The sequence below is a fragment of the Carcharodon carcharias genome, chromosome 25 (assembly GCF_017639515.1).
Source record: "Carcharodon carcharias isolate sCarCar2 chromosome 25, sCarCar2.pri, whole genome shotgun sequence".
NCBI lineage: Eukaryota > Metazoa > Chordata > Chondrichthyes > Lamniformes > Lamnidae > Carcharodon > Carcharodon carcharias.
The window spans coordinates 10271343-10290283 of record NC_054491.1 but is presented as its reverse complement, the minus strand read 5'-3'; the positions used below and the strand labels follow the sequence as shown (position 1 = coordinate 10290283).

The 18941-nt window shown below is 50.4% G+C and overlaps 1 protein-coding gene across 1 annotated transcript; it reads left to right on the top strand.

The window, feature by feature from the left end:
- Nucleotides 1-80: 80 nt before the first annotated feature.
- LOC121269551 (heat shock cognate 71 kDa protein-like) lies at nt 81-18797 on the top strand. Its single transcript, XM_041174231.1, is given in 10 exon segments — nt 81-146; nt 8516-8725; nt 9318-9523; nt 11795-11947; nt 13438-13993; nt 14342-14544; nt 15630-15828; nt 16301-16533; nt 18422-18525; nt 18527-18797. Coding segments are annotated over 9 exon segments (1956 nt in total). The 5' UTR covers nt 81-146; nt 8516-8520; the 3' UTR covers nt 18624-18797.
- The last annotated feature ends 144 nt before the right edge of the window (nt 18798-18941 follow it).

Genomic DNA, 18941 nt, shown 5'->3' with positions numbered 1-18941 from the left:
GGTGGGGGCGGGAGCGTGTGACGTAACGCGAGAGGACGCGCTCCTGATTGGTTAGAAGGTTCCAGTTCTTTCCAGAAGCTTCTGTGGTGATTGGCAAAAGCGCTTTGAGCCGCAGTGCGAGTTGGCAGAGCAGCGGGGCGCATCTGGTAGCTTCCTTTTTGTCATTTAAAGAGCCGGTTGTAGATTATTGTTCTTGACTTCCCTCTTTCCACCACCCCCCCCCCCCCCCCCCCCAACCCCTCACCCCCTCACCCCTAAATTTATAAAGGAGAAAGTAAGTATTGTTTTATCGCCGAGAGGAGAGAGGGGGGAAAATCCGCACTGAGGCTCTTGTACGGTTTTTTTTTTTCCCTTCCCTTGAATTAATTTTCATGTAATGAAGCATCCCGGTGAGATCTTGTGCATCTCTTATTTTAAATTCGCAAATTAGCGGGCGGAACGGATTTATTTCACCGGAGAGGGTTTAAATAATTCAACCTCCCGCAATTGCGGGCGGACGGGTGAAGGTGAGGAGGTGATTTTTCTGCAGAGAAATCCCTATCTCGGCACCTTTTGCATCTTCCCCACTTCCCCACCCCCCCCCCCCCCACCCTTTTAAAAAAAATAATTGATTTATACACATCCCCTCCTATGGTTTTATTTTCATTCGCACTAGATGTGAAGCTCAGAATAGATTATGGATTTCCTTCCCCCAACCCCCCATCTCCTCCTCCTCCTCTCCCCCCAACCCCCCATCTCCTCCTCCTCCTCTCCCCCCAACCCCCCGTCTCCTCCTCCTCCTCTCCCCCCAACCCCCCGTCTCCTCCTCCTCCTCTCCCCCCAACCCCCCATCTCCTCCTCCTCCTCTCCCCCCAACCCCCCGTCTCCTCCTCCTCCTCTCCCCCCAACCCCCCGTCTCCTCCTCCTCCTCTCCCCCCAACCCCCCATCTCCTCCTCCTCCTCTCCCCCCAACCCCCCATCTCCTCCTCCTCCTCCTCTCCCCCCAACCCCCCATCTCCTCCTCCTCCTCCTCTCCCCCCAACCCCCCATCTCCTCCTCCTCCTCCTCTCCCCCCAACCCCCCATCTCCTCCTCCTCCTCCTCTCCCCCCAACCCCCCATCTCCTCCTCCTCCTCCTCTCCCCCCAACCCCCCATCTCCTCCTCCTCCTCCTCTCCCCCCAACCCCCCATCTCCTCCTCCTCCTCCTCTCCCCCCAACCCCCCATCTCCTCCTCCTCCTCCTCTCCCCCCAACCCCCCATCTCCTCCTCCTCCTCCTCTCCCCCCAACCCCCCATCTCCTCCTCCTCCTCTCCCCCCAACCCCCCATCTCCTCCTCCTCCTCCTCTCCCCCCAACCCCCCATCTCCTCCTCCTCCTCTCCCCCCAACCCCCCATCTCCTCCTCCTCCTCTCCCCCCAACCCCCGTCTCCTCCTCCTCCTCTCCCCCCAACCCCCCGTCTCCTCCTCCTCCTCTCCCCCCAACCCCCCGTCTCCTCCTCCTCCTCTCCCCCCAACCCCCCGTCTCCTCCTCCTCCTCTCCCCCCAACCCCCCGTCTCCTCCTCCTCCTCTCCCCCCAACCCCCCGTCTCCTCCTCCTCCTCTCCCCCCAACCCCCCGTCTCCTCCTCCTCCTCTCCCCCCAACCCCCCGTCTCCTCCTCCTCCTCTCCCCCCAACCCCCCGTCTCCTCCTCCTCCTCTCCCCCCAACCCCCCGTCTCCTCCTCCTCCTCTCCCCCCAACCCCCCGTCTCCTCCTCCTCCTCTCCCCCCAACCCCCCGTCTCCTCCTCCTCCTCTCCCCCCAACCCCCCGTCTCCTCCTCCTCCTCTCCCCCCAACCCCCCGTCTCCTCCTCCTCCTCTCCCCCCAACCCCCCGTCTCCTCCTCCTCCTCTCCCCCCAACCCCCCGTCTCCTCCTCCTCCTCTCCCCCCAACCCCCCGTCTCCTCCTCCTCCTCTCCCCCCAACCCCCCGTCTCCTCCTCCTCCTCTCCCCCCAACCCCCCGTCTCCTCCTCCTCCTCTCCCCCCAACCCCCCGTCTCCTCCTCCTCCTCTCCCCCCAACCCCCCGTCTCCTCCTCCTCCTCTCCCCCCAACCCCCCGTCTCCTCCTCCTCCTCTCCCCCCAACCCCCCGTCTCCTCCTCCTCCTCTCCCCCCAACCCCCCGTCTCCTCCTCCTCCTCTCTCCCCCAACCCCCCGTCTCCTCCTCCTCCTCTCCCCCCAACCCCCCGTCTCCTCCTCCTCCTCTCCCCCCAACCCCCCGTCTCCTCCTCCTCCTCTCCCCCCAACCCCCCGTCTCCTCCTCCTCCTCTCCCCCCAACCCCCCGTCTCCTCCTCCTCCTCTCCCCCCAACCCCCCGTCTCCTCCTCCTCCTCTCCCCCCAACCCCCCGTCTCCTCCTCCTCCTCTCCCCCCAACCCCCCGTCTCCTCCTCCTCCTCTCCCCCCAACCCCCCGTCTCCTCCTCCTCCTCTCCCCCCAACCCCCCGTCTCCTCCTCCTCCTCTCCCCCCAACCCCCCGTCTCCTCCTCCTCCTCTCCCCCCAACCCCCCGTCTCCTCCTCCTCCTCTCCCCCCAACCCCCCGTCTCCTCCTCCTCCTCTCCCCCCAACCCCCCGTCTCCTCCTCCTCCTCTCCCCCCAACCCCCCGTCTCCTCCTCCTCCTCTCCCCCCAACCCCCCGTCTCCTCCTCCTCCTCTCCCCCCAACCCCCCGTCTCCTCCTCCTCCTCTCCCCCCAACCCCCCGTCTCCTCCTCCTCCTCTCCCCCCAACCCCCCGTCTCCTCCTCCTCCTCCTCTCCCCCCAACCCCCCGTCTCCTCCTCCTCCTCTCCCCCCAACCCCCCGTCTCCTCCTCCTCCTCTCCCCCCAACCCCCCGTCTCCTCCTCCTCCTCCTCTCCCCCCAACCCCCCGTCTCCTCCTCCTCCTCTCTCCCCCCAACCCCCCGTCTCCTCCTCCTCCTCTCCCCCCAACCCCCCGTCTCCTCCTCCTCCTCCTCTCCCCCAACCCCCCGTCTCCTCCTCCTCCTCTCCCCCCAACCCCCCGTCTCCTCCTCCTCCTCTCCCCCCAACCCCCCGTCTCCTCCTCCTCCTCTCCCCCCAACCCCCCGTCTCCTCCTCCTCCTCTCCCCCCAACCCCCCGTCTCCTCCTCCTCCTCTCCCCCCAACCCCCCGTCTCCTCCTCCTCCTCTCCCCCCAACCCCCCGTCTCCTCCTCCTCCTCTCCCCCCAACCCCCCGTCTCCTCCTCCTCCTCTCCCCCCAACCCCCCGTCTCTCCCCCTCCTCCTCTCCCCCCAACCCCCCGTCTCCTCCTCCTCCTCTCCCCCCAACCCCCCGTCTCCTCCTCCTCCTCTCCCCCCAACCCCCCGTCTCCTCCTCCTCCTCTCCCCCCAACCCCCCGTCTCCTCCTCCTCCTCTCCCCCCAACCCCCCGTCTCCTCCTCCTCCTCTCCCCCCAACCCCCCGTCTCCTCCTCCTCCTCTCCCCCCAACCCCCCGTCTCCTCCTCCTCCTCTCCCCCCAACCCCCCGTCTCCTCCTCCTCCTCTCCCCCCAACCCCCCGTCTCCTCCTCCTCCTCTCCCCCCAACCCCCCGTCTCCTCCTCCTCCTCCTCTCCCCCCAACCCCCCGTCTCCTCCTCCTCCTCCTCTCCCCCCAACCCCCCGTCTCCTCCTCCTCCTCCTCTCCCCCCAACCCCCCGTCTCCTCCTCCTCCTCCTCTCCCCCCAACCCCCCGTCTCCTCCTCCTCCTCTCCCCCCAACCCCCCGTCTCCTCCTCCTCCTCCTCTCCCCCCAACCCCCCGTCTCCTCCTCCTCCTCCTCTCCCCCCAACCCCCCGTCTCCTCCTCCTCCTCCTCTCCCCCCAACCCCCCGTCTCCTCCTCCTCCTCTCCCCCCAACCCCCCGTCTCCTCCTCCTCCTCTCCCCCCAACCCCCCGTCTCCTCCTCCTCCTCCTCTCCCCCCAACCCCCCGTCTCCTCCTCCTCCTCCTCTCCCCCCAACCCCCCGTCTCCTCCTCCTCCTCTCCCCCCAACCCCCCGTCTCCTCCTCCTCCTCTCCCCCCAACCCCCCGTCTCCTCCTCCTCCTCCTCTCCCCCCAACCCCCCGTCTCCTCCTCCTCCTCTCCCCCCAACCCCCCGTCTCCTCCTCCTCCTCTCCCCCCAACCCCCCGTCTCCTCCTCCTCCTCTCCCCCCAACCCCCCGTCTCCTCCTCCTCCTCTCCCCCAACCCCCCGTCTCCTCCTCCTCCTCTCCCCCCAACCCCCCGTCTCCTCCTCCTCCTCTCCCCCCAACCCCCCGTCTCCTCCTCCTCCTCTCCCCCCAACCCCCCGTCTCCTCCTCCTCCTCTCCCCCCAACCCCCCGTCTCCTCCTCCTCCTCTCCCCCCAACCCCCCGTCTCCTCCTCCTCCTCCTCTCCCCCCAACCCCCCCGTCTCCTCCTCCTCCTCTCCCCCCAACCCCCCCGTCTCCTCCTCCTCCTCTCCCCCCAACCCCCCGTCTCCTCCTCCTCCTCTCCCCCCAACCCCCCGTCTCCTCCTCCTCCTCTCCCCCCAACCCCCCGTCTCCTCCTCCTCCTCTCCCCCCAACCCCCCGTCTCCTCCTCCTCCTCTCCCCCCAACCCCCCGTCTCCTCCTCCTCCTCTCCCCCCAACCCCCCGTCTCCTCCTCCTCCTCTCCCCCCAACCCCCCGTCTCCTCCTCCTCCTCTCCCCCCAACCCCCCGTCTCCTCCTCCTCCTCTCCCCCCAACCCCCCGTCTCCTCCTCCTCCTCTCCCCCCAACCCCCCGTCTCCTCCTCCTCCTCTCCCCCCAACCCCCCGTCTCCTCCTCCTCCTCTCCCCCCAACCCCCCGTCTCCTCCTCCTCCTCTCCCCCCAACCCCCCGTCTCCTCCTCCTCCTCTCTCCCCCCAACCCCCCGTCTCCTCCTCCTCCTCTCTCCCCCAACCCCCCGTCTCCTCCTCCTCCTCTCCCCCCAACCCCCCGTCTCCTCCTCCTCCTCTCCCCCCAACCCCCCGTCTCCTCCTCCTCCTCTCCCCCCAACCCCCCGTCTCCTCCTCCTCCTCTCCCCCCAACCCCCCGTCTCCTCCTCCTCCTCTCCCCCCAACCCCCCGTCTCCTCCTCCTCCTCTCTCCCCCCAACCCCCCGTCTCCTCCTCCTCCTCTCCCCCCAACCCCCCGTCTCCTCCTCCTCCTCTCCCCCCAACCCCCCGTCTCCTCCTCCTCCTCTCCCCCCAACCCCCCGTCTCCTCCTCCTCCTCTCCCCCCAACCCCCCGTCTCCTCCTCCTCCTCTCCCCCCAACCCCCCGTCTCCTCCTCCTCCTCTCCCCCCAACCCCCCGTCTCCTCCTCCTCCTCTCCCCCCAACCCCCCGTCTCCTCCTCCTCCTCTCCCCCCAACCCCCCGTCTCCTCCTCCTCCTCTCCCCCCAACCCCCCGTCTCCTCCTCCTCCTCTCCCCCCAACCCCCCGTCTCCTCCTCCTCCTCTCCCCCCAACCCCCCGTCTCCTCCTCCTCCTCTCCCCCCAACCCCCCGTCTCCTCCTCCTCCTCTCCCCCCAACCCCCCGTCTCCTCCTCCTCCTCTCCCCCCAACCCCCCGTCTCCTCCTCCTCCTCTCCCCCCAACCCCCCGTCTCCTCCTCCTCCTCTCCCCCCAACCCCCCGTCTCCTCCTCCTCCTCTCCCCCCAACCCCCCGTCTCCTCCTCCTCCTCTCCCCCCAACCCCCCGTCTCCTCCTCCTCCTCTCCCCCCAACCCCCCGTCTCCTCCTCCTCCTCTCCCCCCAACCCCCCGTCTCCTCCTCCTCCTCTCCCCCCAACCCCCCGTCTCCTCCTCCTCCTCTCCCCCCAACCCCCCGTCTCCTCCTCCTCCTCTCCCCCCAACCCCCCGTCTCCTCCTCCTCCTCTCCCCCCAACCCCCCGTCTCCTCCTCCTCCTCTCCCCCCAACCCCCCGTCTCCTCCTCCTCCTCTCCCCCCAACCCCCCGTCTCCTCCTCCTCCTCTCCCCCCAACCCCCCGTCTCCTCCTCCTCCTCTCCCCCCAACCCCCCCGTCTCCTCCTCCTCCTCTCCCCCCAACCCCCCGTCTCCTCCTCCTCCTCTCCCCCCCAACCCCCCGTCTCCTCCTCCTCCTCTCCCCCCAACCCCCCGTCTCCTCCTCCTCCTCTCCCCCCAACCCCCCCGTCTCCTCCTCCTCCTCTCCCCCCAACCCCCCGGTCTCCTCCTCCTCCTCTCCCCCCAAACCCCCCGTCTCCTCCTCCTCCCTCTCCCCCCCAACCCCCCGTCTCCTCCTCCTCCTCTCCCCCCAACCCCCCCGTCTCCTCCTCCTCCTCTCCCCCCAACCCCCCGTCTCCTCCTCTCCCCCCAACCCCCCGTCTCCTCCTCTCCCCCCAACCCCCCGTCTCCTCCTCTCCCCCCAACCCCCCGTCTCCTCCTCTCCCCCCAACCCCCCGTCTCTCCCCCTCCTCTCCCCCCAACCCCCCGTCTCTCCCCCTCCTCCTCTCCCCACCAAACCCCCCCGTCTCTCCCCCTCCTCCTCTCCCCACCAAACCCCCCCGTCTCTCCCCCTCCTCCTCTCCCCACCAAACCCCCCCGTCTCTCCCCCTCCTCCTCTCCCCACCAAACCCCCCCGTCTCTCCCCCTCCTCCTCTCCCCACCAAACCCCCCGTCTCTCTCCCTCCTCTCTCCTCCCCAAACCCCCCATCTCTCCTCCCCAAACCCCCCATCTCTCCTCCCCAAACCCCCCATCTCTCCTCCCCAAACCCCCCATCTCTCCTCCCCAAACCCCCCATCTCTCCTCCCCAAACCCCCCATCTCTCCTCCCCAAACCCCCCATCTCTCCTCCCCAAACCCCCCATCTCTCCTCCCCAAACCCCCCATCTCTCCTCCCCAAACCCCCCATCTCTCCTCCCCAAACCCCCCATCTCTCCTCCCCAAACCCCCCCCCCCATCTCTTTCTCCTCCCCTTCCCCAAACCCCCCCCCCCCATCCCCCCCATTTACAAGTTCCTGTAGAGAGTTGATGGTCAGCTGGTAGGTTTTTGTGCTGATTTTTTTTTATCTTTTTCGTCCTTCAGTAGCAAATAATGTTCAGTTTGGAGATCTTAAGCATGTGGTATGACTCCAAAAGCTTGGTTCTCACGGTTCATGAATCTTGTCGTCTTCTAAGCTTAAATCAAGTGGGGGTACAGAGAAATGGCATTTATGAAGCCCTCATCATTAACTGTTTCAACTCATTCGTTTGTCAGGTGGAAGGAGTTCTTGTTGCCGGACGCCTCCAGTTTGGTGTGGTAACTTGCCGAAGTTGTGACATTTGAAGAATATCTGTCTCTCTTTGATGTTCAAATAAGTAATTTTTTTTTTTTTACATCCCCCCTCTCCCTCCCCTTAGAAAATCCCACCTTTAATCAGCAGGAATGTGGCGTGTCTGAGGATTGGAGTTGTTACATTGCAAGTCAGAATGCCTCTGAATTATTACCCCAAAGAGATGGCAGCAGTTAGTCCAAGTTTCATGAAATGCATTTTGTGTTTTTAAAATTTATTCCATTCTGGACTTCAGATGTGTTCTAGTTCAGCTCCGTCCAATAGAAATTGCTGATGAGCGGCATGCATTAATGTGTATTGTCTGCACCGATGTACAGCTATGTTACTTACATCTCCATTCAATAATCGCAGAAGTAAAGTCCCATTCAGCCATGATCTTGTTGAATGGTGGAACAGGCTTGTGTTGAATGTCCTACTAATCAAAACACCTACATTCTGTTTTTTGTTGCTGATTTTAAATGTTAAAGCAATGAAAAGAAATTGAAATGCCAGTATGAAATTTCTGTTGCTCATTTCTTTTGAATTTAATGGATTAGAAATGCAATTTTCCACATCTGGATTCCCAGCTAGCTACATGTGGCTAATGTGGTGATCTCCATTAGAATGTTGTTCATCAGTGGTTTGCTCCTGGTTATTTCTTTGGCTGGGCAATGCCTGGATGAGGAGCCTGACTTGAGCTGACATGAATATATCTTGAGAGTTCATTTATTTTGTTACTAGGAGCAGGGAAGAGTTGAGATATATGTATCCTATTCTAAGTTATCTAGCATTATTAAATGTATAACACATTGTGACTTGATTAAAAATCGATATAACCTTGTAAACCAGAAGTTTTAATCTGTTAATGAATAGAATGGCTCGTCTGTGTTGGAACTCAGAAGCAATTCACCTAGTGTTCCACTCCCACCTTCTCCCCATTGCCCTGTGTGTTCCTTTTTTCAGATGATCCAATTCCCTCTTGAATGCATTGATTTGAATCTGCCTTCACCACAGTCTATGGCAGTGCATTCCAGATCCTAACCACTTTGTGCATGAAGATGTTTTTCCTTTTGTTGCCATTACTACTTTTTCCAGTTTCCTTAAATTTGCGCCCCACTTGTTTTTGGTCCTACCACCGGTAGGAACAGTTTTCCCTATATCTACTCTCTCTAGACCCCTCCATGATTTTGAATAAACTGAAAGCTGAAAAATCAAAACTGAACGTCTGATAGCTACAAAGAACCATAATTTTAATACTTTTTTGCAGGTAAAATGTCTAAGGGACCAGCTGTTGGTATTGATCTTGGGACAACCTACTCCTGTGTAGGTGTCTTCCAGCATGGAAAAGTTGAAATTATTGCCAATGACCAAGGCAACCGGACCACTCCAAGCTATGTTGCCTTCACTGATTCAGAGAGGCTCATTGGTGATGCAGCCAAGAACCAGGTGGCAATGAACCCAACCAACACTGTCTTTGGTGAGTTTCATAAAGTTCTATGCTGTGCAGATAACGAAGTTAGAATACTATTAAATACTTTCTCGTTTTCTTGCTCTGGTATTATAACATGATTCTGGTTTTGCAATACAATGTATGCTCCTAATTTTGTTTCTTCCAAAAATTAGGGTTTGTATATGCTTTTTAATTTTAGGTCCTTGTAAGATAACAGGGTGAACTTGAGTACACAGGCTTGTTAAACAAGTTATTACTATTTACTGTGGTATTTTATGCCATACAGATTTGGTAATTCCACCCATCCTTTAATTCCTTAACTCAGCTAATTTAATTGACTGCAGCCATTGGAGGATCACTGTCAGTGTCCCAGGCTGGGAGAAGGGGAACCTTATTGCAAATGGGTAGGAACAGATAAGATAGAAGTTGGCTACTCCACATCACATGATGGCTTGCTGGCATGGACCACTGTCCAAGTTGCATAGGGAAAAGTGGCACTGTGTATCATGGAATTGAACCCTAGTACAACATCGTCTTGTGGCAGATGAGATTTTTCTGTTTGTTTTCAATATTCTTACTGTTTGTTTAATTGAATTAAAATGTGTTTTGAATTTTGTAGATGCAAAGCGCCTCATTGGACGTAGATTTGAAGACACTGTGGTTCAGGCTGATTTGAAGCACTGGCCTTTTGATGTTGTAAATGATGGAGGTCGTCCCAAGGTTAAGGTGGAATACAAAGGAGAAAACAAGTCTTTTTACCCTGAAGAAATTTCTTCAATGGTGCTCACAAAAATGAAGGAAATTGCAGAAGCTTACCTTGGAAAGGTAAGGTGTAACATGTTTGCTTGTGATAAGCCCATACCCTAGGTAATATTTTTAACATCTTTAGTTAGCCTTTGCCTGATCTGCAAGATTCTGAATTTTTAAATGTTACTTTATTTCATGTGATTAAACTGTAGACTGGCGATTGGGAACAGGATTAAGCTAAAGCTAGTTAAGGCAGAATGTGTAATTTTGAAAATGGCAATTGAATTACATCTGAGTTTGTGATCCAAATATATCTAGTTTCTTTCCAGTCTACCCAAAGGCAATACTTTTTATGACTTTTTGCACAATATGGTAGGTTAACCAATGTTGTACTTGAGTGATGTTGCAGGCAAGTTTGATTAGGCTTTTCATAACCTCATTTTCCTAATGCCATGTTGCGATCAAAGCATTTTGTTAAGGTTGAAGTGGAATTTAGACAAATTTGAATGGGAGTACTTGGAATTTGGCCACTGAGCTGGAACATAGCACATTGGAGAAATGAGGGTAGAAGGATCAAGATTATTTGCTAAGAACAGCACTATATTCTGGACTATGGACAATGGGGGAAAGAAGCCATTGAGCACTGGGTTGATAGGGGTATAATGTTTTGTGTGGAAAATAAGCTTGAAGGCAAAGAACCTGGAGTTCATGTAGAGGAGTGGTAAAGGCTCAAAATCACTTTCTACTGAGCATCAACTCCTTGAGAAAAAGTAATTTTTGAAGCAAACAAGTCATGCAGTGAGCCCTAGCAAAACTAGAGTTGATGGAAATTGGGGCGAAAGAACACCTATGGTTGGAGTCATACTAGCACAAAGGAAGATGGTTGTGCCTGTTGGAGGTCCATCGTCTCAGTCCCAGGCCATCACTGCAGGAGTTCCTCAGTGTAGTGTCCTAAGCCCAACCTGCTTCATCAATGACCTTCTCTCCAAGTTCAGAATGTGCAATCCACATGTCCAAGTCACAACTCCTCATATACAGGCTTGGGCTGATATGGCAAGTAAAATTTGCACACAAGTGCCAGGCAATAACTATCTCCAACAATAGATTTCAACCATCACCCCTTGATATTCAATGGCTTACCATTGTTGAATCCCTCACTATCAACATTTTTTTTGGGGGGGGTGGCGGTTACCATTGATCAGAAACTGAACCAGACAGAAAAATACTGTGGCTACAAAAGCAGGCTGAGAATTCTGTAGAGAGCAACTCTCCTGACTCCCCAAGCTTGCCCACCATCTACAGGGCACAAGTCAGGAGTATGATGGAATACTTTCCACTTGCCTGGATGAGTACAGCTCCAATAACACAAGAAGCTGGGCACCTTGCAATTCAAAGCAGCCTGCTTGATTGGTACCCTGTCACTGCCTTCAACATCCAGTCCCTCCACAACCAATACTCAGTGGCAGCAGTGTACCATCTACAAGATGCATTGCAACAATTCATCCAAGTGTCTTTGACAGCATCTTCCAAATCTTTGATCTCTATCACCTAGAAGGACAAGGGCAGCTGATGCATAAGAATTTCCTCTGCAAGCTATATAACCATCCTAACTTGGAAATATGTCGCTGGGTCAAAATCCTGGAACTCCCTCCCACCCCTGACTGCTCTGGGTACACTTACACTACATGGACTCCAGTGGTTCAAGAAGGCAGCTAACTACCTTAAGGGCAATTAGGGATAGGCAATAAAAATGCAGAGATAAAAACAAAAAAACTGCGGATGCTGGAAATCCAAAACAAAAACAGAATTACCTGGAAAAACTCAGCAGGTCTGGCAGCATCGGCGGAGAAGAAAAGAGTTGACGTTTCGAGTCCTCATGACCCTTCGACAGAACTTGCAGGTCTGATGTCGATATCCCATGATAAAACAGAAGTATCTATTTTGGTTTTCATGTATAATGGAACATTTAACTGGATACAGTGGCCTCAATGAGAGGAAGACAGTTGTTGATTTTGAACCTTGGGAGGTGATTAGACTTGCTGAATTTGTTAATGAAGGCATTTCCTCATGTAGTAATCAATAAATTGAGTACTTTGGGTGGAATGTGTCCAGTAGGTTGGGCATGACCTAAGTTGGGAGGTGATGAACAGTGATCGAGGGCTGAGTGCAGAAGCCAATTGATTTAAGTAATTGGGTAGGATTGGTGGCAATATAGAATTTGTTTCCATGGCAGTGCTGAAAATGTAACCCAAAGTCATTTTAATGAGTGCATGGACAAACTACTTGCTTTGTGCAGACTATGACCAATATTTGAAGACATTTGTTAGATTTAAACATTCTCTCTTGCAGACTGTTACAAATGCTGTTATCACAGTACCTGCTTACTTTAATGACTCGCAACGCCAAGCAACTAAGGATGCTGGAACTATTTCTGGTCTTAATGTTCTTCGTATTATAAATGAACCAACAGCAGCTGCCATTGCTTATGGCTTGGATAAAAAGGTATAATCTATGACTAAATTATAAATACACACAGGCTTTCAGGGGTCCTTCTGCCATGAAGCATCTTGTAGCAAGTTTAGGTCCATCAGTGTTTTTGACAACAGCTTGTTAGCCACAGCTCAGTTGGTAGCACTCAACTCTCGAATCCGGTGTGTTCAAGTCTCACTTGGAACTTGAGCATCAGCCTTAGCCTTGATTTAAGTGCTGCACTATCATAGCTGCTATCTTTCAGGTGCAGTGTAAATCTAAGGGCCAGTTTGCCTTCATGGATGGATGAAAAATACCATGGCACAATTTTGAGGAAGAGCAGACGAACCTTTGTTCTGGCCAGTATTTAGTTATCCTTCAAACAATGGAGATCGAAACACAGAATCTGATCCTTATCATATTGCTGTTTGTGGGAGCTCGCTGTGTGCAAACTAGCTTCTGTGTTTCCTCCATTATAACAGACTACACTTCAAAAGTTCTTAGTGTGATTTGAGACACATGGTGGTTGTGAAAGGTGCTATATAAGTGCAAGTCGTCTTATTTCTGTTGCTGACTGCAATAATGTTTCGCTTTTGAGTATCCAACCTGCCTTTTCAGAAACTGGCATATTGCATTCCAGGAAATGCCAAAGATTGCAAAGAACCTCCTACAGACAAGTTTAAACACTTATTAATTAGCTGACTGTATTTATACCCCTTGCTGGAGTGAGAGATTGCACACACACAATCTTGGGGGAGTGAACACAAACACAATCTTGGGGGAGGACATAATCAACATTGACCACTCCAATGTGGAATGCTGAAGTACTGGAATTGCCATTGTTCAGACAAGACAAAACCAACAACCTTTTTTTGAGCAATTTGGAAAAATAGGTCAAAGCAAAAGGAATTTTGAAGAGTAGAGCATGAGGTAGCTGAATATCTATCTCCTCCATGCTGGAGGGTGATGCGTAAATAGGCCTAATCAAAGACTGAAATAGATGGGAGGAGATCCAAGGTTGGAGGCTTCTAAAATAGGGTGGGACTAAGTGAAAGGGTTTGAGAATTAAAGTTTTGAGGGTTAAGAAGCCTGATTGGTTGAAGACCTGGGTAAAGGATGACTGAGACTTGATATGTGATGAGCTACAGGTATTTAAATTGGGAAAGTTGTTCATGGAGGGTGGCAGTTGGAAGGCTAGCAAGAATCATTTTGGAGCCTAAAACAAGATAACATATGGATAAAGGTTCCTAAGGAAGGGAATGTTTAAGTGTTACTGAGAATCCATGAAACATGGAATCCATTGTATGGCAATTTTTGTTTTGTGGTGTGGGGGGGTGGCCTGAACAACGTTCATTCCCCTTTCCATCAGTGCCACCAAGAACATATTGACCATTTAGCTCATGCAGGTCATGGGATTTTATTGAATGCTAAATATTACAGAACTTGCCTATACAAGGAACAGTTTCCAAGTAATGCATTGGGTATTTGGGATGAAGCACCATAAAAACATTCTTTTTTTGCAGGTTGGTGCTGAAAGAAATGTACTGATTTTTGACCTGGGTGGTGGTACCTTTGATGTCTCCATCTTAACCATTGAAGATGGCATATTTGAAGTCAAATCTACAGCTGGTGACACCCACCTTGGTGGGGAGGACTTTGACAGCCGTATGGTCAACCATTTTATTGCTGAATTCAAACGAAAGTACAAGAAAGACATCACTGACAACAAGAGAGCTGTTCGCCGTCTCCGCACTGCTTGTGAACGTGCCAAGCGTACCCTGTCATCCAGTACGCAAGCTAGCATTGAAATTGACTCTCTGTATGAGGGTGTTGATTTCTACACTTCCATCACAAGGGCACGATTTGAAGAGCTCAATGCAGACCTCTTCCGAGGCACACTTGATCCTGTTGAGAAATCCTTACGAGATGCAAAGCTTGACAAGGCTCAAATCCATGACATTGTTCTGGTTGGTGGATCCACCCGCATTCCCAAAATCCAGAAGTTGCTGCAAGATTTCTTCAATGGCAAAGAGTTGAACAAGAGCATTAACCCTGATGAGGCTGTTGCATATGGTGCAGGTAGCCAAGTTTATCTTTGCAGAGGGGAAATTTTGATTCCTGAAGCAAAATCTCCTACTACAATTTAAATATTTGAATTTTAGACTATCAATGAGCATTGAAATTAATATGAATGGAAAATGTAGGTTCATTAGTCTCTTGCAACAACAGGTACCAGGAATTATTCACTTTTTTCCATTCTTTTGATCCTTATAAAGGGTAGGTCCAGCAGTGGGCTGGATATTTGATATTTATTAAAATTTATATATATATTATATTACATTTGATATTTAACATTTCTAATCATGTTTTTGTGGTCTAAACATTAATTTTAATGGATGCAAGTATAACTATTTGACAATTTTTCAGCTGTGCAGGCTGCTATCTTGGCGGGTGACAAGTCAGAGAATGTACAAGATTTGCTATTATTGGATGTCACTCCTCTCTCCCTGGGTATTGAGACAGCTGGAGGTGTAATGACTGTCCTAATCAAACGTAACACCACCATTCCTACAAAACAAACGCAGACCTTCACCACTTACTCTGACAATCAGCCTGGCGTGCTCATCCAGGTGCGAACCTAATTTGTTTTTGCCTTTTTAAGGTAGGTGTGACTATATTTGCCTAATATACTTGTACATATAAATGTGCAAGAAATATGCTTTCACTGTACTTTAGGATGAGAAAAAGTGAACATTTGAGGCAACGATGGAGTGACCAAAAGCTTGGTTAAAGAGGTGGGTTTTAAAGAGGTGCTTGGGAGGTAGCTGGTGAAGCTGAAGAATTTAGGAATGGTATGAGGGCCAGACAGTTTGAAGGCATAGCTGTTGATAGTGGGGTGAAGGGAGGTAGTTGGAGGAATGTACAAGAGGCCAGTATCTGAAGAATGTGGAGTGGGGAGATGGATGTTTCAAGGTTACAGGTAGTTGCAGATAAAAGGAATGAGCCCATGGAGGGATTGGGAATTTTAAATTTGAGGCATTGGGGATGTAATACAACCCTTGCTGACATAAATGCAAGATGCTTCAATACTTAATAGATGTGCTACTGGGAGAGCAGGACAGGATATAAGCAGCAGAATATGGATGAGTTTGTGACATAGACATGATATGACAAATAGTTGTTTCCAACAGCAGGTGTTGAGGGGTTAATTCCATAGAGATAGAGATGAGCATTTTTTTTATGGTGAGGCTATGGGGTCAAACGTTTAAGTTCAGCACAACTTGGAATTGTACGACTGCCAAGGTTGTGCAATGACTTGATGTCATACTTCCTGAACTGTGACTATTGTAGTTGAGGTTGGTATAGCACTGCAGTTGAACTGGAGTTTTCCTTATCTTAACAGTCACAGTTTCACTTTCCAAGAGGTTTACTAACAACTGAAAGCAGGCAGTCTGGTTACCCCTCCTGAGTTTGAGTGGTGCTAAATTTAACACTTCAGATGCAGTACAGGCTGTGAACCGGAGTTTCTGACAACCTGAGCATGGCTTACCAAGGTGCCTGTTACAGTGGGCCAAGTGACAATTCTACATTTTTTATAATGTAGCTGCTGAACAAACTAAAGGAAGATCTATATATCATGTGTACATGCAAGATTTGGAAGTGAATTTTAAAAGTGTGCTCATGTCTATAACTTTAAGATCTCTTTCTAATTTAGGTGTATGAGGGTGAAAGAGCCATGACTAAGGATAACAACTTGCTGGGCAAGTTTGAGCTGACTGGAATTCCACCTGCTCCACGGGGCGTGCCTCAAATTGAGGTGACATTTGATATTGATGCCAATGGTATCTTGAATGTGTCTGCAGTGGACAAGAGCACTGGAAAGGAAAATAAGATCACCATCACAAATGACAAAGGTGAATCACTGCTTTGCATGGTGGATTTTGATTTTTTTTGTGCCAAAGCTAGTTCCTCCCACACTGCGATTGATGGAAAACTACACAGCATTTTTCTTAGCTACAAGAGCTTTGTTCATTATATTGTAACTTCAATTTTTTTTGGTGTAAACTTGCTTTTACTGATCATTCAAATGTCTGCTGACATTTTGCAGCCAGAATTCTTAGTGTAAAAGTGCAACAGTGTCTACATGATATAGCACAGGAAGTGGGCCTGTGCTACTCTGAAAACCACTGACAAAAGGCCACTGCTTCTTTGAAGCACTAATTAACCCAAGCTGTTCTATAGTTCTTTCTGGAAACTGATTTATACAGTTGTTATATTGAGGCCTTAACTTAAAATAATTACTATAGGTGAACATAAACAGGGATTAAGTGTAGCTCAGCATTTATGAAAAGAATGATGTAAATAGCATTTGGATTATATCAACAGGTCGCTTGAGCAAAGAGGACATTGAACGTATGGTCCAGGAAGCTGAGAAGTACAAAGCAGAAGATGAACAACAGCGTGACAAAGTTTCATCAAAGAACTCTTTAGAGTCCTATGCTTTCAACATGAAGGCTACCATTGAAGATGAGAAACTAAAGGGCAAAATAAGTGATGATGATAAGCAGAAAGTTTTAGAAAAGTGCAATGAAGTTATCAGCTGGCTGGATAAGAACCAGGTAAATTATAATTAGTGAAGGTAATTCTGTTAAAGGATGATTATTGTAATCACATGGTAGTTATTATTGGCACAAGGGCTATTTGTCCCATAAGAGTTTATGATGGGCCTCCTGTAGAGCAATCCAATGGTCTCTTTCAATGCACTACCCATTTTAAACCTGTACACTTACTTTCCTCAAGTACCCATTCAATTGCTTCACTAGTCAAACCTCCCTCCTAGGCACAATGTTCCAGGCCATTACTAGCTATGTTTATATATTAAAATTCTTCACATACTGCTGCATCTCCTACTAAAACCTTACATCAGTGTCCCTAGTCCTTGGATTAAGGACTAGCCCAGTTGCACCATTTTTGATGTGGCACTGACCTGTAAACATCAAAAGGTTCCAAGTCTGTTAATACAATCGCTTTTTTTTTTTCTTGTCGAGCTTATCTAAACTTATCTCTAAAACCCTCCTGACTTGACTGCCTGTAGTTACTAGAATTGTCCTTCCATATTTGGGTGTTACATTTGCCACTCCAATGCTCTGTCACCTTTCCCTGTATCTAGGGAAGGTTGGAAGATTATTTTAAACTTGTCGTTATCTCCACCCCCAACTCCTATGCTTAGTGGAACATTTTTTTAAAAATCGAACAAGAAAATATTTGACCGTGGATGATGAATTAGCATTTCCATTGGCTTTCCCATATTAACTCAGTTTGTCTCCAGTTTTCTGAATCATGCTGAATTCCATTGGTGCCATTGCTCAGGTCAAAGTTAGTGATGATCTTTTTGGAAAAGAACTAAAGCAGCTATTCATCTTTGCTCAATTCAGTGCATGCATCCCCTGAATAGGAGCCAACCCCTGGGAATCCTGGCTTTACCATACCTGTCTAATCTAAGTATTTGAAACTAATTTGATTTGATTTATAGTGCTTATTTGGCAGGTACATGGCTCAAACTTGGAACTCTCTTGATGTTTGTCATGCCACATCAGATCATGCAATTGACTTGCAGGCTAGTTAGGAAAATTTCATTGTCTCGAAGTAAGTGCAAAATGAATGCAACTTCAGTAATTGCATAAGAGCAAAGTGATTTGGGTATCCAGGTACATGGTAGAAGCTGCTGCATTTGTACAAAATATTCAAATGCAAATCTTGGCTTTTATACCAAGAACATTGAAGTTCTGATGTGATACTTCAATTATGCAGGGGATTGGTTAGGCCTCATAAGGAATATTGCAATCTATTGTAGGAAATAAACATCAAGATGGATGCATTGACCTTAAGTACAGTAAAGGTTCACCAGAATACTAGGGTTTACAGGATTAAATGAGTACTAGCTGCATAAATTTAACTTGTATTAAGAATGTTAGCACTAAACCATATGGTGGGTTTAGAAAAAAAAGGAAGCATTTTATTAGTGGTATCACAATGCTTTGGGTGCTGGATGAATTCAATTTGGAGGATTGTTTTGGTAGGATTATCACAATGTGGAGGAAGGGTAGGTAAATGGAGTTGAGGTACATATCTGCCTTGAACTGATTTTGTTCCTAAGAGCACAAGATATTAAGCAATGAGAGCTGTAGCAACCTGTAGCCAGGGTTCCTTCCAAAAAGGCACTGAATAAGTGAGTCTTGACTCTTGCTTAGTTCATAATTTTTAGTGGAGAAGAGGAAGAAAGAAGGATTTAAATGAGGGAAGGACCAGAGGAGTCATGTAAGCCATTCTTGAAAGACTAACACTTGTGTTAACATTGCCTGGAAAGGATTTTCTATTCTGGAATCACAGATTTGACAGATCCTTAATGGAAGCCTGATATTAAGTTACAATTCAAGTAATATAACTAGCAGATAATATATACCTATGGTATTAGGTTGACTTGCCAAATGCTATTGTTTTTTCCAGACTGCAGAAAAAGATGAATATGAACATCAACTGAAAGAAATAGAGAAGATCTGCAATCCAATTGTTAGCAAGTTGTATCAGGGTGCTGGTGGCATGCCTGGTGGGATGCCAGAAGGTTTTCCTGGTACTGGTGCTGCTCCTGGAGGAGGATCTTCTGGACCAACCATTGAAGAAGTTGACTAAAAACATTAATGTACAGTAAGAATCAATGAGAATAGGAAACTGGATGTTTGTGTACTATGACTTAAGAATCCAAAATGTACTATTGCCCTGTAACTAAATATGGTGTAAAAGTTTAATGAGATTGAAAAGCATCTTGTTAATTTAAATTCTAGTTGAAAACTTCTCATCTTCTAATAAAAGAGCAATAAATATACCAAAAGTTGTTTTCCTTCGCTCCTAGCCTTGATACCCCGTCTGTTTAAAGGTGGTGGCTGGAATCATACTGCAGTGTGATTTAAGGCTTCCAGTACTTTGACCATTTTTCATGTTTTGAACTTGAATAACTGGCTTTGACAGA